A 22235-nucleotide genomic window follows, 5' to 3' on the forward strand; every position below is an offset into this window, starting at 1 on the left:
GCTGAAGGACTCCCTATGGGAACAAAACTATTATTTGGAAGGTTTACAGCTGTGTTCTTCATTTTAGCTTTTTGTTTCTGTAATGGTTAGAGATGGGTCAAGACTACAAGGCTTGTCTCAGCAACAGAATAACTCTGAAGCTTCCTTCTCAAGGCTGTAGGGTTGGAGACTCAGTTTTATACTCTGAGAGTATTAAAAGGGAATCAGATCATCCAAGTGGAAGAGGGGGAAAAACTGGGCATTGTCAATGGTGATGGACAACTGAGCTGATGAACCAAGAGGAAACAGCCTTTCTGGACAGCCTGCAATGCTGAGACCCAAGGAAACACATGATGGGGAGTTTTTAAAGGTTGATTTGTGTATGATGGCAGTAGGGCATGTGATGGGAGCATGGAGAAGCAGGTGGAAGGGATGGGAGTTCTACTCTACATTATATCTACGATCGTACCACCTCGGAAAGTCACTTCCTTTTTTTGCACTGCTGGTTTCTCATCTGTGAGATGAGGTTGTTATTGTGGTCCTGCTAAACTATGGCATTCTACAATTCTGCAAGCCAAGAGTCATCTTCTCTCTCTCTCAACAGGGACACTGGGACTCTGGCTAACATGTGTATCCTGAGGACTTCAGGACAAATGGATGGCATGTGTCCTCTTAATGACGCTGGGGTGCTTGCAACCTCGTTATTTCATGTTGCCATGGAGATGGCAAGAGCCTGGGTTTTATTAACACTTTCTAAGACTCATCCAACTTTCTTCTCTCAATTCTTCTAAAAAACAATCATAAATGCACACACAGGTACATACAGGGGCATTCAAATGTTAAGGCCACCTGTTGGTACTCATGGGGTGAAAGTCCTCCCCAGCCTGTTAACCCACTGCATACCGCTGCATTTCTGGGATGGAAATCTAATACTGTACCTGGCACCCATACAAGAGTTGTCCAACAGCAGTTTAAATTCACATTTTATGGACAAGCACAGATTTCTGCAAATCATTACCATATTTCATGACAAATCTTCAGCTGAGCAAAAAACAGCCGGATGAGCCCAAAGAAAAAGGGAAGTTTTCTTAGAGAATAAAGTTCGCAAACGCAAGATGCCATCGAGTCAGAGGGAGGACAGTTGCAAAAGATACAGTTAATTCTGAGCAAAGCCATCACACGCTGGCACATCTGGGTGGGATGGTGGCCACGCTCGTAGAGGGGTCTGGCCAGGGAGACTCTCCGTGGTTTCGGGGCCATGTCAGAAGCAAAGCGAAGACAACACGTGAAGGAAACCAGAAGGCCATGTGACTTTGATTTCTGTCTTTCACTGATGATTCTAGAGAGCTGGGGTCTAAATGCAATGGTCACAGACACCTGCATGTTTAAAAACATCCTGCGGCTTACACAGCCCCCTCTGATAGACACGTCCATTGTTTGCACTGTGCTTGACAAAAGCGCACAGCGATTTAAATACATTGTCTCATCGGGGCCTCACAAATGCCCAGCAGGGAGATTTATTATTATTATTATTATTATTATTATTTTCTTATGTTTTCCATGAGCAGATGAGGTTCTGAAATATCGCCTGAAGCTCACTGGCGATATTTCCAAACTCTGCACACAAACCCTCTACGGCAGGATTGTCTAGGAGAACTTTCTACAGTGATGGAAATATTCTATATCTGTGCTATGCTATTGAGCACTTCAAATGTGGTTAGTGCAACTGAAGAACTGAGTTTTTAAGTTTTATTTCATTTCATTAATTTAGATTCTGGTATAAAGGGCCACATGTGGCCAGTGGCTACTGAAGTGGCTGGCACGGCTCCTGGTGGGCAGGAGAGGCGGACGGAGGGGGGCCCTGGGCTCTCCTTGCTCCGACTCAAAGACCTGTGCCTTTGATCTCTTTCCCACTGAAGGAAAAATGTTCCCATTGTTAAAAAGAAAAGATGTAACACTCGCTGATGTCCTCAAGAGTGAGCTTTGTGGTCAAAGACTTTGAACAAGGCACCTGTATTCCTGAGCCTCATTCTTCTCTCTGCAAAGCGGAACCGACATTACTGGCCCTTCGAGGGCTGTTGGGAATAAAGCGATGTTATATAAGGAGATGTGTGCGCAGTGCCCGGCACAAAACAAGTGCTCAAGACACACAGGTGCATTCCATCGAATTCGGATTTTACAGCAAAGGGGCTTACAAGTTTTATGCATTCTGTGGGACAAATCTAGTCCTGAATACTTTATAGGCATTATCTCATTTCATTGACTCCTTCTAACTGAGCAAAGATGGATGCACTACTGCCGTCTCCATGGAATGAGGAAACGGAGGCACTGAGAGGTAAAGTGAGAGACACAGCTGCCCAGCTTATGTAAGCGAGAGCAGCATTTGGACTTAACGCAGTCTGATGACAAAGGCCACAGATGTAACCACTGTTACCCGGAAGACTTGTGGAATACATGGAAGCAGCTCTGTCTATTACTTTGAAATTCCGACTGGGGGTTTCAGCTCTACATGAAGCCCAGCGTTATGAAAAAGTGGAAGAATCAGACCAGAGCCATCAGAGTTTTAAAAGATTTGGTGGGTCGTTCAGTTTCATCTGTCTCTTTCCCAGGAGATGCACAGCCGTGTAAGGTCTGGAGTCTCCTCCACAGGAAACATCTCTTGCCCCCAACATATCCTACCCTACTCATTTGGGAGATGTTTAGGCATAGAAGACCGTAGCTTCTTGTTGAGGATAGAGGGTCAGAAAGAGAAAAAGACCACCTGAAGCCCAATTTAAGTCAAATGCATTCAGGGGGTTGAAGATGCGATGCTGGGAGACAGAGTGACACCTTAGGCTGCCGCGTGGTAATTGGCAGCCCTGGATTTGGAACAACACAGAGATTACAGGCTGACACTGCAGGGAAGAGCCCCTCAGAACTTGGAGCCGTCGGCTGGAAGCTTGAGGGCTCCCAGGGAGAGAAGCCGGTGATGCTTCTCTGCTTGGTGTTCTCTTCTCCTGCTTTCCAAGGCGAGATCACCTATGCCCCTGCCTTCCCAGCTGCTGCCAAGCCACATGGCTGTCACTGGCTCGGTGCTTCTTCCACTAGGTGGGGGGTGCTCAAAGATATGGTCTGAGAACCATGACAGGGACAGAGCCCCTACCCCTCACCTCTCTGCTTCTGCTCCCTACAGAAGGGTGAGTGCTTCTCCAAACATTTGTGACAAGTGAAACGACACCTCGACTCCCCACTGCAAGGGCTGGAACAGAATAGGGGCTCGAAAATTCATGCTGTGCTGTGCTGGCTGTGTGACCTGCCCACCCCCCGCCAGGCATCACGGAGGCTGTGTGAGTGCTGTCCCCCTCTCCCTGTCACCCGCAATCCTCAAGGAAAGCAAATGATTAAACATGACAGTAATTCAGAACGAGAGGGGGAAATAAGACCTCCTCTCTGCAAATTTGCAAAGTAAGGAGGACGGTCACGTGTGCCCCATGGTACTTTAACCCAGTGGTTTCCCACCAGATTTTTTGACAGCTTTGAAGAGCTGCTACATCTTTCTTGAGTGTGCAGATCTGACCCTGTTCCTTCAGTTGGTCTCTCTTGTACCTACACGATGGCCTAAATGTTCGCTCCCGGCCCCAAGACTGTCTGCTGGCAAAGCTGACTCCCCTTACAAGAGGAGAGACCACGGCCCCCAGTCAAGGCATGGCCCCTTTGGGGAAAGGGACTTGTATTGTCAAGTGGCTTGACATTTCCTAATCAAACGTTTCCGGTTTTAGCTCATCATCTCCTTATGCATGTTTTCAGATGCTCTCTGGGGGTCTCAGCATATTTAAAGGCTAATTATATAGTTAAAGTTAATTATTCATTCATTAACATTCAAGAAGCTTTTAACTAGACATTGACTTGTTCTGATGAATTAATGAAACCAGAATGTGTGTGTGTGTGTGTGTGTACGATTTGGAGGTCGAGTCTAAAGCGCTACTGAGAATTAAGCGTCTCTTTGATGATGACGGAATGTATTTTCTTAGGGCACATCAAAGCCTTGCTAGGAAGAGGAGCACATCAGCCAGCAATTCAGGCCAGTCAGCATGTTTGGGCAACTGTGCAACAGTGGATGGGGTTCGGGTCCACCTCTGCCAGCTCTACGAATGAGAGACCTCTCTGAGCTTCGGTTTTCTCATCTGTAAGATGGGGGAATAACAGCTCACTCACAGGGCTGGATATTGGATGGATGGAAATGGGAGTGAAGGCGTCTTGGAAATTGTACATCCTGGTGCAAATTCAGGACATTGCTGGGGCAGGGATGATGCCATTGTGCAGAGAAGCGACAGTGTAGATCATCATCAAGCACCCAGACACAGGGTTATTGGTGGGTGAGGGGCACTCATGGGTGAAGAAGTGGTACCCCTGAGGATATCTTTGAAAGTGCCTATTTGGGCAAGAGACACTCAATACATACAGAGATTGTACTTGCCATCAGCACGGGATTGTCTAAAACAGGCTTCAGGAAAATGGCCCAGAATCACATTATGACTCTGAGTTTGTGAACACAAACTTTAAAGTCAGAATTATACCAACACTGATGCATTTTCACTAAGGAAGCATTTTTCAGAGCGAACTCCATTACGCTAATTTAATTCTAAACAATGTCTCGCATAGCATAGTTGAATTGTTTCCCATTTTTTGGAAACTGCTTTCACTGGGATCAATTCTTTTGTGTTGAAATTTTATAAGGATTTGATTCATTGATCAGGATTTGGACCATAACAAATTTTACTAATTTACGACTTCTGCCATTTTGAGTTTTCTTTTGTGGGTATGGCTGCCACCAAGTCCAATTCTCCTGGGTCAAAATCGTGCAGAGAGGCAAAATCGGCCACGAAGATTCGAGTCGTCTATGGATTTGTCGTCAATAACAAATTTCGCTCTGTGTGCTTTTCACTGTTGTCAGTTTAATTTGTGTTAATTCTTCCAGTAATATTCACCGTGAATTGGGTAAAAAAGACGGATGGTGACTATTTATTTTTTAACTGAGAAAATTCTGAGCAGTATGGTAAGACTGAGACAGAGAAAGTCAGAGGAGGAAGGAGGAAATGAGGGAGGGAAAAATACAGATGGAAGCAGGCACCAAGGAAAATAGGAGGCAGTGAGAGAGCAAGAGAGAAAGGAAAGAGCAGGACAGAGAGAGTGAGGGAAAGAGACAGAGAAGGAGAAAGAGGTAAAGACAGAGGGAAAGAATGAAAAAAGGGAGATGGACTTACAGGGAGAGACTCGGAGAGAAGAGGAAGGGAGGGGCAGGCAGAGAGAGGGAGAAAGAGAGAGAGGGAAGAAGAAAGGAAGGGAGAGAGGCAGGACGGAAGGAAGGAAGGGAGGGAGGGAGGGAAACAGGGCAAACACACTGTTTGCCTAACAACCTCAATAACAAGAAAAGGTTAAAATGATACAGCAAATCCCCTCTTTGTTAATGTTGGATTCAATATTGAATTTAATAAACTAACCTTGCCCCAGTTGTTGATAGAGCATGTAATGCAATCTTTTAATTTTTCAGAAGAGAAAACCGAAGCCCAGAGGTCTTGGCCCCGGGTGTCCCACAGCGTCAGGGCTTCCAGACCCGTCCGCCACCTGCCAAAGCAGGCGCCCTCAGGGCCCTGCTGCAGGGCTTCCTGCATCTGAGTGCACGTCCTCGGGTGGGATGTGGGGTGGGAGGAGGACCACTGTGGGGTCTGGGGTAAGTCTGGGCACATATCTGAGCCTTGATTTTCCTGTCTGACCAGGTGCTTGTACTCTGGTTGAAGGAAGGAACGGCTATAAATTTGCTTGATGAATGAAGTACTATGCAAATGCTATCTTTCTTCATGTCACCACTCATGTTCTGCCACAGGAAAAGCACTGATTCCTGCTGACATGGAAATCTTTGGTAGAGTTTCTTAGTAGATACTCTTCAAGGGTTGGGATCAGAGTAACCATTCTACTGCACATATTCCATGGTGCACAGCATAGTATCAAAAATGCTCATGTTATAAAGAATGTTTTTTTTCGTTCAGACATTTCCTGAATGTTTCCTTTGTGCCAGACACTGCTCTTTGCCTACATATCTCATTTAATCCTTACAATGGTTTTTAAGTGCTAGTTCCTAAGTTATGGCTCCTAAGTGAAGGAATCATATTTAGCATCATTTTATAAACAAAAAACCCGAGATCTAAGAAATGAATTAACTTGTCTAAGGTCCCACAGCTGAATGTTAGCAGAGAGAGTATTCGAATCCAGGATGCTTGTTCTTTAAGCATCACAACACACTCCTGGTAGTTATAATGACCCTGCTGAAATTGTTGCACACCAGGACTGAAAGACAGGGACTGGCAAAGGCCAGAAAATATATGAAAGTGAAAGAGAGAATGGGAAAAGAATCAATATTTAATGAAACCCTATTACGTACCTGATACAGTGCTGGGTACTTTCCCTAAGCCGATTCATTTAATTCTCAAAGGAATTTTGGAAGTCAGGATTTGAAAGATGTGGAAAACAGGCTCAGAGAGGTTATTTTATTTGCCAAAGGTCACACAGCTGGTAATTATCAGAGTCAGAATATGAAGCTAGTTATTTCTCAATCCAAAGTCAATGCTCTGCACCATGGGGTCACTCAGAAAATAAATAAGCCAATCAACCAATCAGCTGAATAAGATTAACCTTTTCTAGAAGGTATAAATACTTTGACCCAGAAATCCTACTTCCTGAGATCATTCCTAGAGAATTACTTACAGAAGTGCATAGAGGACTCATCATGGATTTTTAACACGGCCATATTACTAAGAGCCCCCCCCAGAGGGAAACGGTCTAATAAACTGCTACGTGTGCAAACCATGGAATTCTTTCCAGCCGTCAAAGAGAATGAAGGCAAAAGACACCTACAGATATGGAAGGTGCTTCGAAACACATTATTAATTGAAAAACAAACTGTGCCTTACCGCATAGAGTTTGATAGCATCCCTCAGAATAAAATTTTATAATTATGTGTGAACATATAAATATATGCAAATGCATCTAACAAACATCGAGGAGAAATGGCATGCATATCAAACAGATAACAGTGCTTATCTGGTGGGGGTGGGGGTGATTTGGGATTGGGACATGGTCAAATGGATACTTATTTATCTGCATTTTTTACAATGAGAATATATTTTTTTAATGAGATGCAATATAGCATAGCGGTTAAGGGCATACATGCTAGAGCCAGTTCAAATCCCAGCTCTGAAGCTTACCAGCACTTGCCTGACAAGGGACTTAACCTCTGCGTGACAGTGCGGGAGCCAATTTGCCATCCTACGTGGTGTCTCTTTGGCACGAGGACTAAGTTAGGCTGATTATTTTTAAGAAACAGAAGACTCAGGAAGCCTTTCTTTTTACCTCCTCCTTAGCTGCCTGAAGAATTTAGATGAAGGGGCTGTTCCCAGAATAGAGCTACCACCAGAGATGTCTGCAAAGAATACAGGCTACATGTGTTGGGGGAAACCAGGCAGGGCCTGGAGATCAGAGTCCTCTCTGTGTCCCACTGTCTCTGCTGGTCCAGCGAACATTTATTTACCAAACATTCGCTCTTCCATCTCCATGTGAACAGCCTTCCTCCCCTTTGATGTCCAAACCACCACCCACACCACCCTCTTTTGTCTTTAGCTGAAGATGGTGTTTAAGGTGAGGCTTGGGCCATTTTAGTGAGTTACCCAGTTCTCCTGGGTCTCTCTCACATAGACACGTTATTAAGTTGTGTTTGACTTTCTCCTGTTAATCTATCGCATGTCAATTTAATTCTTCGACCAGCCAGGAGAAAACGAGAAGAGTAGAGTACAATGTCTCCCCCTCCGCCCCCAGACAATAGTTTCTCTGTGTACGTGGTGGGGTTGCTGGCTGGGCCAACCCTCACGGGGCGGTTGTGAAGACGGAATGAAGAATTATAGGTGAAGCGCTTGTAAGAGCATCTGGCACAGAGCCACTGAGACTAGGAAGCAGGGATGGACACTAGCCAGCAGAGTGATCGCACTGCCCGGTGGTGGGGGTTTACATGCATTCGTGTGCCCTGAGCGTCAGGGTGCAACACAAGGTCACTTCCTGCAGCACACACTCAGGTGGAGTGCCGGGTGGTGAGGCCTCTCCGCCTCCAGACTCCAGACCCGGGAGGAGGGCCTTCCGTGGCAGTGCTCCCATCAGACACCTGTCAGAGGCGGTCACACTGGTGCCTCGTGGAGTGTGGTGGGCTGAATAGTGTCCCTCCAAAATTCACATCCACCAGAACCTCAGAATGTAATCTTATTTGGAAATTGGGTCTTTGCAGATGGAATTAGTTAAGGATCTCAAGACAAAATCATCCTGGATTTAGGTGGGCCCTAAATCCGATGACTTAGAAGAAGAATCCCTTATAAGAAGAGGAGATACACAGGAACAAAGTCCGATGGAGACCGAGGCAGAGATTTGAATGACCACAAAGCCACGAGGCGCCAGAAGTGGGAAGAGGTAAGGACAGTTCTCCCCCAGAGCCTTCAGAGGGAGCGTGGCCCTGCCAGCACCTCGCTTTCAGACTTCTGGATTCCGGAACTGGGAGAGAATACATTCCTCTTGTTTTAAACCCCCAGGTTTGTGGTCAGTTGTTGCAGCAGCCACAGGGAACTACCACAGTGGGGAAACCTGAGGTGTGGTACCCGAGTTCCTATTCCTCCTCCACTAGCATTTCTCTCGATGGAAGGAGGCTGGACTTGCCAGGGCAGAGGCTGCTGTTCAGGTCCCAGGCAGCCACAGGGTGTGAACAGCAACTCCCAACCTGTTCTAAGGCCTCCCACGGCCTGAGCTAGCCTGGCACCAGGAACATTCACTCCTCCCCTCATTGCTAGAGCAAAGAACACACATGGCTGATGCTTCAGAGCCGAAACCATTTTAGCAGCTGGGTCAGCGGGAGCTTGTTCACAATTTTCACAGTGGAGAGGAAGCACGCACACCTCTGAGATTTTCCAAATCTGAGCCGCCGACGGGCAGGAGCGTCAGCTCCCCCAGTTTCAGTCCCCCTTCCTAGTGACAGAGGTGCCCAACCCTTCCCAGAATCATTCACTTGTCAGGAGAAGCTAAACATCACGGGCAGAAAGAGATGCTGGGCTGAGACTGAGTGACAGCTCTGTCGCTCACTTAACCTTTGGTCAAGTTGCTTCTGCTCCTTGAGCCTCCGTTTTACCTTCTGTGAAATGGAGAGAATGCCTAATTGGCAGATTTGAATTAGGATGAAATGAGATCACATATTTGAAGTCCCCATGTGAATCTGCCAATCAATAAGAAGAGATGACCTTTAAGGAGACAAGGAGACGGAATCTGCCAGGCAGCTCGGCCTGTTCAGTCTCCCCAGGAAGAATTTCCTAACCACGTGTATCCCAACATAAGGAATACACCCTTTTTTTGGTTGGTTTTCCTCTGTGAGTTCGCTGCTTTTCTCCATTTCAACAGAAGGAGAAATATTGACCATTTTAAAAGCAGCATTTAAACTTTCAAAGGAAAAAGAGCCATTTTAAAGCATGAACAAAATTAGTTGTTGGTTTTGTATAATAGTGCACAATTAGAAGCAGGCCAATTATGCACTGTTATGGGAATGTTCATATTTAGTATTTTAAGCTGCGACTCAAAGCATGGGCTCTGGAGCAAGTGTGACCCAGACAAGCTATTTAATCTCTCTGCGCCTGTTTCCTCGATTGTAAATGCAAATCGTGATAATCGTCTCATATGGTTGTTAGGAGGTTTAAATAAGATACGGCAGGCAAAGCCTTCAGAACCCTACCTGGCACACAGGTGAGCCCCCAGTCAATGGTAGCTGTTATTTAGAAATACCTCTCTTAGTTCCCAAAACAATTCAGGCAGGGTATTCAAATGGCAGTAGAAGCAGGTTTAAACATATGGATAAAACAACTTGAGTGAACTGAATTCAGAGATGGAATAGCAGGTGAGGCCTCAGGGAAAGTCTGAAAGCAGATACTCAGGCCATAAGCTCTCCGCGGCTGCTAACAGATGATCATAAATTAAGTTCTGAATTATGTTGAAGCCCAAGCAAAAAGATGACCACGAGACAGGACTGGTATGGTCCACAGGATAAAAGAATCTTATAGTGAAGAAAAACAATGCTGCTCACGGCATGGAAGTCTGCAAAATGAGGTAGGAGGACATTCTGAACAAATTGGTACAATAACGCCATGAGCAAGCTTTCTGAACCAGCTGTTTCTTGGAGGGCCCGCCAATGGCGGACAAGGTATGATGAAAACACACAACAGTAAAAGCTGAATTAATTCATCTTCCTCTAGCTCAGTGAAATATCACCTAGTCGTCTCCAACAAAACCATATAAATTTAACTGAGAAAAGTCAAACAGATTTGCATGGACACTGATTCAATGTGTGTAAAGTATGAACATTTGGACAAATACTGGAAGGAGATACAGGAAGAACTGAAGAATTATGTTCAGAAGAAACTTTGTTTTCTTATTGTCAGTAACACTTTTATTGCAGAAAATGTGTGAAGTATAAAAGGGGTAGAAAGAAGCCCACAACGCTCCTCATCTGGCAATATCTCTGATAAAGTTTAATGTATTTATTTCAGTCTCCTTTCTTCCTCTCGCTCTTTCCTTCTCTCCCCATCTTCACAGATTTGGGATCCCATTTTATTCAACTTTTCCCCCATTTTTTTTTCTATTTTTAATACTTTATGGGTGGCCTCGAACATCCATGGATATAGTTTTAACAGAGTTTAACAAGAAATAATTTCAAGTACAAAAAAAAGATGTCTCTGCTTTCTTGAGTTTTTATTAAGGGTAAAATTCCTAACTCTCTGATGTAGTAGCAATTATTTTTGAGCTTTATTTGCAGTGTGGGGGTGGATCTCAGAAACCAGGTCATTGTCGATCCGATTTTCTCTGGAGACGACACTATTCCATTTAACAGAACAGCTCACAGAAGCCTGGGGTCTACACCTGTTTTTGAGCTCAGCAGCTGGAAATGAACCCTCTGAGTGGGATTCTGCTTGACTGATGAAATATAACTAACAAAATGTGCTCAGGTGGCATCCTTGAAAGAACTTGCTCTGCATGGTAACTCAACAGCAGTGAGGATCCTTACGCCTTCCTCATCTACCTTAGCAATTTTAACATCCCCGGACCAGTTTCTTTTGAGGGTGGAAAGCAGGAGGCTGTCATCTGATCAATTATCAGATTTTCAATGGATAAATATGTATTATATGCATACATTATATACAATATTAAATATTTATACACATATATATTATAAGGGAGAAAAATTTGCCACCCCAAAATATCTCTTTGGCATGTGGATTACTTCAAGCTAAAAACAATCAAGGCCCAAAAGACTCAGGAAGAAACTTTGACCTTTCTCCTAACTGCCTAAAAGAAATAGATTGAGGGCCTGTTCGCAGATGAGAGCTCTCTGCAGAGAATATGGGCTAAGCATGGTGAGGAAAACTCTAGGCAGGGCCTAGAGATCAGAGTGTACTCCCTTGTCTCCGCCTGGTCCAGCAAGTGTTTATTTACCAAGCATTTACTTTTTCAACTCCATGTGAATTGCCTTCCTGCCCTTTGAAGTCCCAAAGCACTACCCTCAACATCCTCTTTTGTCTTTAGCTGATGATGGTATTTAAGGTGAGGGTTTGGCTATTTTGGTGAGTTACTCAGGTCTCTCCCATGTATACATGTTATTAAACTTCTGTTTGATTTTCTCCTGTTAATATGTCTTATGTCAGTTTAATTCCTAGACCAGCCATAAGAATCTAGAAGGGTTGGACTTCCTAGGTGGCGTGGTGGTTTAGAATCCGCCTGCCAATGCAGGGGACATGGGTTCGAGCTCTGCTCTGGGAAGATCCCACATGCCACGGAGCAACTAAGCCTGTGCGCCACAACTATTGAGCTTGTGCTCTAGAGCCCGTGAGCCACAACTATTGAGCCCATCTGCTGCAACTATTGAAGCCTATGCACCTAGGGCCTGTGCTCCGCAACAAGAGGAGCCACTACAATGAGGAGCCTGCGCACCACAATGAAGAGTAGCCCCCGCTCATAGCAACTAGAGAAAGCCTGTGTGCAGCAACGAAGACCCAACACAGCCAATAAATAAATGAATAAATAAATTTATTTAAAAAAAAAGAATCTAGAAGTGTAGAGGAACATTTCTTCCTCCCCAATAATATAATAAGTAACTTCAGTCTCCAATTCTCCCTTGACCTCTAACCTCATATATCCAACTGCCTTGCTGGCATTGCCAAGTCGGGAAGCAGTCCTCACTCCTACAGTCAATAATTCTACAATGCAAGTACTTAGTTGAATAGCTTTTTGGGTAATTAGTTAACCTTGTATAGTCTTAGGCTGTTCATTTCATAAAGTACCCAGTTCATAGGAGTGATAGTACTCAGCTCATAGGAGTAATAGTACTCAGCTCACAGGAGTGTTCTGAGGATGACATGAGATTACGCACGTGAAGCGCCTGGAGCTGCATCTCACAGACTGTTAGGTTTCAATCAATGCAAAGATGAAACAGGATGTTGTCCCAAAGGCACTTTCTGCTTAACTCACCCAAACCCAAACTTGTGTTCCTCCGCTCCTCTGCTCACTCTGAGCCCTTCCTCTTCCTGGTCCTGTCCACTCCAGACAGGGCACCATCTCTCAATATTCAGTGAATTAACCTCTCAAAACAGGGATTCCTGACCCCTGCAGGCTTGGAGAAGCTATGCCCTAGAATAGGGGTTCAGTGCTTACTTTTTCTATGAAGACAGTTCTGAACTTGCAAATAGATGTGACCACCCTCCTCCTTTTACTTTTACAGACACATCATTGAGTACAGTTTGGGCCTTGCAGAAAAATGTCTATTGGCAAAAGGCAACCGTCCTTTCCAATTCTTCTCCCAAACTACAATGTAAGGGAAGCCAAAAGACTCCTGTCTGTTTCCCAACATTGAGGTCTGGAAATGAAATCAGACAGGGGGCTGAAGGCTAGAGACTGATGCTTCTAAAGGAAACTAGGATTTACCCATAAATTTATATACACATAGTTGGACATGAAAATCAGTTAAAATAAGAAAACATAAACCATCCCACTATGTCTTCAAATATTAGGCTCTTCAGAGTCGTAGGAACGTTGATCGTTTAATTTAAATCTGGCATAAGTGCTATGCTTGCAGTTTTGCCTACTTGCCAAAACTGCTTCGAGAACATCAGCTTCTGATGACTGAGCATTTATAAATCTAAATCCATCTCCACTCATTTCAGCTTCAGGTCTCTCTTCTAAAGCAGATGGTCCCAAAATTTGATTAGTGTACATCAGAATCACCTGAATTCTGAAGAGCTTGTTAAAGCATGCAGATTCGCAGGCCCAGGCCCCGGAGATTCTGGTTCTGTTGGCTCAGTGGGGCTCAGGAATCCACATTTTTATTAACACCCCTACTGATTCAGACTCAGGCTACGCTTTGAGAAACGTTGGTATGGAAACCTGGGGTCACAAACTGCTCATCCACCTTTGGTTTGGGAGACCTCCACATGTCACAACAGACCTATTCCTGAAAAACCCTATCTATCAATGTTTGCACATCAAATCCTATTTTCCCATTCAGTTATTTGCTAGTTTCTGGGATGTTTTATCTACATTTATTATAAATTTCAATAACAATAACACAGTTTCAAATGACAGTTAAAACTCAGTTTCAAATTTCTCTGTCCTTAGGCTCTTAAGTCATTTTGAACCCCAAAGATAAGCTTCATGTTTATATTGGCTGGCCTACTCGTTATACACGTAATGTATTTATTGAACTCCTTTAGAATAGCAGTTCTCAAATTTTAGCTTCTATCAAAACCACCTGGGGCAGCAGGATGCTTGCTAAAATGCAAGTTCACAGGCTCCATCACTAAAGAGAAGGTCTTGGATCCGGCCCAGAAATTTGCGTTTTTACAAGTAACCATTTGATTCAGGTAGAGATGGTCCACAGGCCAGGCTTGGAGACATCCAGCCTTGGAGAATTATTCTAAATCCTTCCTGCAAAAATGACAGCTATTTGTAATTGTGGTTTGTCTGGGTTCTGTATTTGGGAACGTTCTAAATAAGTGTTCAAGTGTTGACACAAGTAAAAGAATCTCAGAATTATTTCAGAGATTGGAGGATCCAGCCCTTTCACATTTTAGATGAGGAGAGTGAGTTTCAGAGAAGTGACATGACTTGCCCAAGGCCACAGCTAGCTAACGATAGAGCCCAGACTCAAACCAAGCTGGGACTCTCATTCAACCATAGTCCAAAGTGCCTCTAGGGTTCCAGACTCTTTCAGGAAGTTACAGCTCATAAAGAAGCCTCCCCACGTCACTGACCCTGGTGTATACACACATGGATTCACTAAGCCACAGGTGTCACTGAGACTTGTGGGTGGAGGGGTGGGACCCAGCAGCGGAGTGACATGCTCTGGGTTTTCCAAGCCAAGCCTTGCTGGATTTAAGGGTATTGGGAGTAGCACAAAGGGAATGTCTTGAAATCCAACAGTTCAGGTACGCATGGGGCACCTCCCTCTACCTTCCAGAGGGATAGAAACTTTTAGAGATGTTGTACGTGGTGAAGGCAGGGAATGACTATTTTTTGAAGCTGGAGTTTATTTTATTATTATTATTACATGAGGGGTTTATTATTCCTTAAACTGTATACCCACATGATATTTACTCTTGTAAAATTATTTCATGATACATTTTGTATTTTAAAGTAATGTATTTCATAATGAAAATAAGGAAATGAGATGGGAGAGGGAAAAGGCAACCAAGTGTGGTGAAGTAGACACGTGAAGGACGGAAGACTCGTGCGGGATGATGAGCAGATATGAACACAAAGACTTTGTCAGATCCTGGTGCAGTTCGGTGGTGGCAGTTCTTAGATTTCGGTTCTCCTAATCATTTGAGGAGTTGCATGCACCTCTCATACTCTACACCAAGAAAAATCCCGAATATTAAAAATGCCACCAAAATACAAGAAAACAAGAGAAAATTATTTTGTAACCCGAGTGAAAAGGATTTTTGAATTATGACTCAAAATCCAGAAGCCATAAAAAAAGATCAATAGGTGTGACTACAAAAGACATAAATCTCCATGGGAAAAAAATGATCTACAAGCTCAGAAGACAAACTAACAACAACAACCAAACTGGGACAAATAATTGTAATCACATCCCAAACAAAGGGCTCATTTCTCTAACAGATAAATTAATAAGAAAAGACCATCAAATCAATAGGAAAAAATTACACTCTTTTTCAAAAAAGAAATTGCAGAAGGCTTTTAATTACCTTCAGTAAAAGCTTACTGACAATAAGATGGCGCACATTCAAGAATATTTTGGCACATTTTTATTATTATCTTAGCAAAATTTTAGAAGATTGATGGCACACTGTGTGGGCAAAGACTTTGAGGAGATAGGTACTCTCATACATTGACGGTAAAGGTGAATTTCCTTGGGAGGGAAATTTGTCAATGCCTGCCAAAGTTGCAACTCTGTGTAGTCTTTGACCCAGCAATCCAAGAAGTTTATTCTACCTTGGATGTGACACATAGGTAAGGATATTCACTGCAGTATTGTTTGCAACAACAAAAAATGACACCCTAAATATCCATCGGTAGGGGACTGAAGAAATACCATTTGGCACATTCACACAATGAAAGCCTATAAATCTGTAAAGCTTAACTCTGTAGCTGTTTATGCTTTGATAGAGAAAGATATGGAAGGATCAACCAGTTTCCAAGGCAGAAATAGAGACACAGATGTAAAGAACATACATATGGATACCAAGGAGAGAAAGTGGTGGGGTGGGGTTGGTGGAGGGGAAGGTGGGATGAATTGGGAGATTGGGATTGCCATACATACATTACTAATAAGAAAAAAAATCAAATTGTACACTTTAAATATATGCAGTTTATTGTATGTCAATTATACCTCAATGAAAGTTCTTCAAAAAAAAAAAAAAAAAAAAGATCTGGAGGGACACACAGAAAAATAGTAAATGTTACCATGAGGGAAGGCAAATAAAGAACAATGTGGAAGAAAGGCTCTCCACAGTTTATCTTTTTATATACTACTTTTTGATTTTTGAATCGTGTAAATGTACTATTTATTCAAAATTTAATTTCATTAACTTAAATAAGTAACTGAGGAGCCTGTTAAACATGCAAGTGGTTTTCCCCAAAATTAACTCCCCTGAGAATCTCCAGGAATGAGTAGGAATGTCCTCACCCCTAAGGATGTGTGTAGTTGTTTCTTAAAAAAAAAAAAAAAGACACACCGCTTTAGTTCTAGTTTCTGAGTTTCAAGTAGCAGTGTCATGCATCCCCCTCACAGGACACTGAGTCTAGAGTAAACCCACCATCTGCCTAAGTTTGCTAAGATGGATGGTATAATTATCATATGGCTTCCTGAGAACAATTCGTACAGTTCATGGCCAGGGATGGTTTCTATTTCTCTATTCCTTTCTGTTTGCATTATTAAAAAAAATTGAAAAAGAAAGAAAACACCCATTTTGTGCTCTGGCTGAGAGACGGATGAAGAGGGGAACAAGTCACCTTTCAACCACTGTTTCTAAGCATTGTCATCACATTTCTTACGCTCATGGTCTGTCTAAAACAACAGCATATGTGAGTGAAAAGACCACAGTGGAAACAAACAAACAAAAGCCCATACCCATGGCTAAGCTGAAAAGTCATCAGAAACCTGTCTTCTCTGGTATCTACTAAAATTGAACATACCATACTCTGTAACTCGGCAATTTCCAGTCTTAGGTATACAACAAGAAAAATGTACTCACTTGTGCAACAAAAGATATGAGAAAGCCCTGAGGAGCTTTACTAACAACAGCCCCACACGGGACACGACCCTAATGTCCTCAAGATTAGAAGAGATTAGAAGAGATGCATGTGTTGTGGTATATCTCCAAACTGAAATTCTGCACAGCCATGAGAACCAAAGAACTGGAATGACACGTGGCGATCTCACTAACAGAACAGTGAGCCACATACAGACAAACAAAAAAGAAACTACACGGTATGATGTTATGTAGAATAACAGGGCAAAAGAATCTACTGCTTTAGAAGTGAGGATGGTCTGTGGAAGACAGTAACTGGAAGGGTGTGTGTGTGTATGTCTGTGTGTGTGTATGTGTGTACGTGTCTGTGTGTGTGTGTGTATGTCTGTGTGTGTGTGCATGTGTGTGTGTGTAAGTGTCTCTGCATGTGTGTGCATGTCTCTGTGTGTGCATGTCTCTGTGTGTGTGTGTGTGTGATGGGGGGTGTAGGGATCAGTGACATCTTGTTAATTGACCTGAAGAGTCAGATCAGTTTGGACAAAGTCATCCAGCAGTATACTTAATATTTGTATATTTTCTGCATTTTTTGTTCTTCTTAGTAAAAAGTTTTAAAAAGTCATTCCAAGCCAGAATGAGCAATGTGGGAATGAGTTTTGGATAAGGAATGGGTTCAACTTCTAAATAAACACTGTCCCAGCCCCTACAGAGCTACCAGAGATTCCAAAGAGACGGAGAGGATGAAATGCCTCTGGCCAAACCTCCTGAAAATTATGCGGAGATCCGGGCTTGACGGTTCAGAGGGGCCCCTCTGCCCCACCAGACACAGAGAAGCAGCAAGGCCTTCCCAGTGGGCCCGCAGAACAGCCAAGGGGAAGAGGCTGTGCATTAATGTGCAAGGAGAACGTACTGCAGCCCATTTTACTTGCCAAGAATCCCTGACGATTGAGATGGTCCACCTAAGTTAATTTTCTAGATAAGCAAAACTTCCCTTAATAAACAATCCCTTCATTTAAAACAGAATCCTTTTTAATGGAACCCTTTCAAAAATGCGTTTCGCACATCCCTGACTTTTCAAAACGTCGAAGAGTTCATCAAACAGAATTTAACCTTCACACTAAATAACAAAACTAGCAATTCGGTCCCATCTCTGTGCCAGGCACTGTCCAAAATGCTTTACTGCAAATTTCCTCTCTTAATCCTCATAAAACTGCTATGAACTAGGTCCTATCATTATTCCCACTTTATGTACGAGGCTGAGAGCGACTGAAGAACTGTCCAAGGTCATAAAACAGCTCTTCTGTTTACAGCTTCAGTTATTTCAAATCTGCCACCTTCCACAATGCCAACAGGTAGATGGGGATGTTAGCCGTACCTTTAGAGAGACTGAGTTCTCAGCTTTTCTCTCCATATTTCTTATCTCCTTCCTCAACGTAACACTCTTAGTATTCACAGAAAACTACGCCCCATAAACTCCTACCTAAAATCAGATGAAAATCAATAGTATTTTGTTTTCACCACTTTAAATAAACTCCATCTCCTGAGATCTCCCTATTGGCTAAAATATCCCATCTTTACCAGTTTAAGAAACCCCTCTGGTTCTCTGCATTTCAAAGTGTCCTGGATTTGCTTTTTCTTAACACAACTCAGAAGGAAGCCTGCAATGCTCATTAGATTAACAAAAGCAGCTCTCCACTGGGGGCCTCCTTGACTTCCAGCTCGGGGCTCTGGGCTCTCCAGAACACACAATGGCGGGGGCAGACAAGCACCAAGGTGTGCAGAGTCATTTTAGGGCAAAAGAAACCATCATCCTTACCCTGTTTTCAAGCTGACCAAGGCGTCTTCGACTCCCTTCTGATTAAATCTGGTCATGTACTGATGCATGTAGGGGTAGTTGTTCCGAATGTTTCTCTCCGTACTGCCATTGGGCACCGTGCCAAATCGAAAGGGAGGGGAATAGTCGTGAGGTCTCTGAAACTGAAGAGAGACAGACACAGAAAGAAGGAGGAGTCAGCCATCATTCTGTCTTGTGTCAGGAGTTACATGTATGCCCGCATTAGCACAGGACAGTAAAAACCCATTCATTTTTGTACTTCCTTCCTACTTCATCACACCTTCCACTGTGCTGGGAGCGCCAGGCAGTCAGAAACAGTGTCTGTCTTCTATCCCAGGGTTCCCCAGTGCCCAGCATAGGGCCTGGCTGGGTGTGCAATAGATAGCTGTTGGATGGAATTTTGAGGCCCCGTTGCAGAGGCTAGCCTAGTCCGAGGCCTCGGGTGGTGCTCAGGAAATGCTGATTGAGCTGGAATTAATGCATGACTTCAGTTCATTCATCCACTTTACAGTGAAATTTTCTGAGATCCTCCCCAATCACTCCCTTCGCTGGACTCCTTTCACCTCCCCCAGAAAATGATGAAGGGGAGCAGAACTTGCCACTTCCAAGTATGCCCCTTTGGCATACGGAGTATCTGGGGGCTGGCTATTTTTGTTTAGAAACAGCAGACACAGGAGAAACTCTGAAAACCGAGCAGAAGTTAACGCTCTTGGAAGAGGCAAAATCTTACATTTGTAAGGGTGTCTCCCTCTCTCTACCTGGAAGAGGAAGACGACTAAATCTCTAAAAGTCGTATCAGTGGAGAAGGCAGCGTCTTAAATCTGCATCACACCCCTACCCTTGCTTACTGTGTTTTTCCTGGTCACTCCCCAAACTGGCCTTTCCTTCTCTCCCCGCCCCCCCCCCCACCCAACCCCCATGGCCCTACATCTTTCTGTTATCTTCCGCTGAAGGTAGTATTTAAGCTGGTGGTTTGGGCTATTTCGGGGAGTTACTCCGTTTTCTTGGGTACCTCCCATATATACAGGAGGTAGACATGTTTTTCTCCTGTCAATCTGTCATTTATTATGGGGGGGGGTCTCAGCCAGAACCTGGAAGGGGAGAGGGACCATCATTTTTCTTCCCTTACAATGACTCTATGTTGTCACTCGCTCATTCTCCAGCCATCATTCATTCATTCACTCGTGCAGGCATGCAATACTGAGTGGGGTCCTAACACATCCCAGGCATAACGGCAGGCTCCACGAACGTCTCTTGAGCTGAAGCCCATACTGACCATTAGCTTCCCTGGGATGCCCGCGTCTGGCATGGCCTCTTGAGCCTCCGTAAACTCTCACTGTCCATGCTCCACTGGGCTTCCCTGATTGGCTGATGTTGTCTGTGATGGGGTTCAGAACAGGCCTCCCTAAGATGTGCCACTTTGACTATGTGGTTATTTTTTTCATTCTAGTATGTTCTACCTTACTTATTTTCATACGTTTAATCAGCCATCCATTCTTGGGATAAAGCCCACTTGGTCATGGCATCTTAGTCTTTTTACATGCTGCTACTTGATTTGGTTTGCTAGTATTTTGATGAGAATTTCCACATCAATATTTTAAAGAGATATGGGTCTGTCATTTTTTTCTTGTGATTTCTTTGTCTAGTTTGGCATGAAGAAAATACTGGTCTCATACAATGGGTTAGGGAGTATTCCTGCTTCCTCCTCTGTTTTTCTGAAGCTTGAGAAGGATTGGTGTTCGTTCTTCTTTAAACTGTTTGGTAAAATTCACCAGTGAAGCTATCTGGTCTTGAATTTTTCTATTCTTTTTTTTTTAAATTTTTTTCTTTATTGAAGTATAGTTGATTTACAATGTTGTGTTAGTTTCTGATGTATGGCAAAGTGATCAAGCGTTTTATATATATATATATATAAATTCTATATATTATATATATAAATTCTATATATTATATATAAATTCTATATATTATATATACATGAATTATATGTACATATAGATTCTTTTTTACATTCTTTCCCATTATGGTTTAATTAGAAGACATTGAATATAGTTTCCTGGGCTATAGAGTAGGATCTTGTTGTCTATTTTCTATATAGTAGTTTATATCTGCTAATCCCAAACTCCTAATTTATCCCTCCCCCCAGATGTGTCACTTTGGCACGTGAATTATTTTGAGCTGAAGGCAATCGAGACCCTGGGGGCTCCTGAGAAACTTTCCCCCTCCCTTAAAGAATTTAAATTGGGGGCCTTGCCCATAATGAGTTATTAGCAGAAATAGCATTTGACCTATGACAGGCAAACATTTAATTACTGAACATCTGCTCTTCTCATACTGCTGTGAATCACCGTCCTCCCCTCTGGAGCCCCAGGCTTCTAGCGTATTTCTTAGCTCAGGACGGCGTATCTTCCTCATTTTACCTTTCTGTCTCTGAACTTCTCACATATGGGGTTCCCACACGTATGAACTGAAGTTTGATTTTCTCCTGTTAATCTGCCTCACGTCAATTTAATTCTTAGACCAGGCACAAGAATCGAGAAGGGTAGAGAACAGTTTCTTTCCTCCTCGACATCTGTTCACACCGTCAGTGTTTGGGGCAAGCGAACCAGATTAGGAGTCCAGAGAACTGGGTCTAAGTTCCAGAACTACAGTTAAAATCTAGAGGCGGCACAAGGCGATGGTTACAAGTGTGAGCTCAGCTTCACAGGTTCAAAATCAGGTTCTACCCCTTACAGACTGTGGGGGCTTGGAGAAGCCGCCTCACTTCCCGTGGTCTCCACTTATTTCCCACCTGCAGAGTAGAAACACATCAGGGCTTCCCTTGGGGGGTCAATGGGAAGATCTAAAACTGGAACCTTTGTCAAGTAATTCGAATAGTGGCTGCAACAGAGTAAGCACTCAAAAATAACACTATTCTTACGCTTCATCTCTACCATCAACATGGGCAAAAAAAGAAACCTGGGCCTTGTTTTTCTATGAAATGTGGAATTCTGGAACTAGAAAGTGACGGTAATAATAACTAACGTGTTGAGGACTTGCTGGGGGCCAGCACGGTGATGAGAACTTTACAAACGCTGGCTCCTTAAATATTCACAGCAAACCCTGCCCAGTTGCTAATCTTCGAGACCCCATTTTACAGATGAGGAAACTGAGGCTCAGAGAGGTTCCATGACCTACTTAAAATTATATGCCTCGTCAGCAGCCCTAAGGTCTGAACTCTGTCCTTCCGCTGAGACCATTGCTAGTAACCTCTCTGGTTTGAGAGGTGAGGACCTTGAGACCCAGACAGGGAGGGACATCCAGCACATCTCTGGTAGGACCAGGGCTGGGGTCCAGGGGTCTCTCAGAGTTCCAGGCCAGCATGTCTTCTGCAGAACTGAGAGCTGCCAGAGGAAGTGTACAAGTTTACCCAAGAGTCAGGCCAATGGAAAACATTATTCTTTTCTCCAGGCTCACACTTCATTTCACTGTTAATTAAAATTTCCAGTTGAAGATCGTTCCCCTTAAATTAGGCGTGCTGCTGCCAAATAAGCAGCCGTAACTAGATTTGGGGGAAGCGGCCATGCATTGTCCAAATGAGATCCCCCTGCGGGGCGCCTTGTGTTGGG

General features: G+C 43.6%; 1 protein-coding gene across 2 annotated transcripts in view; it reads right to left on the minus strand.

Annotated features, from left to right (window-relative positions):
• GRIN2A (glutamate ionotropic receptor NMDA type subunit 2A) overlaps positions 1–22235 on the minus strand; it is a 383792-nt gene that overhangs the window by 36593 nt on the left and 324964 nt on the right. For both annotated transcript variants that reach the window (XM_057695721.1, XM_057695722.1), the window contains one exon: positions 18610–18770. In XM_057695721.1, the coding sequence (XP_057551704.1) occupies positions 18610–18770 (161 nt within the window). The remainder of the gene's footprint in view (positions 1–18609; positions 18771–22235) is intronic.

Source organism: Hippopotamus amphibius, chromosome 9 (assembly GCF_030028045.1).
Source record: "Hippopotamus amphibius kiboko isolate mHipAmp2 chromosome 9, mHipAmp2.hap2, whole genome shotgun sequence".
In the NCBI taxonomy this organism is placed as follows: domain Eukaryota; kingdom Metazoa; phylum Chordata; class Mammalia; order Artiodactyla; family Hippopotamidae; genus Hippopotamus; species Hippopotamus amphibius.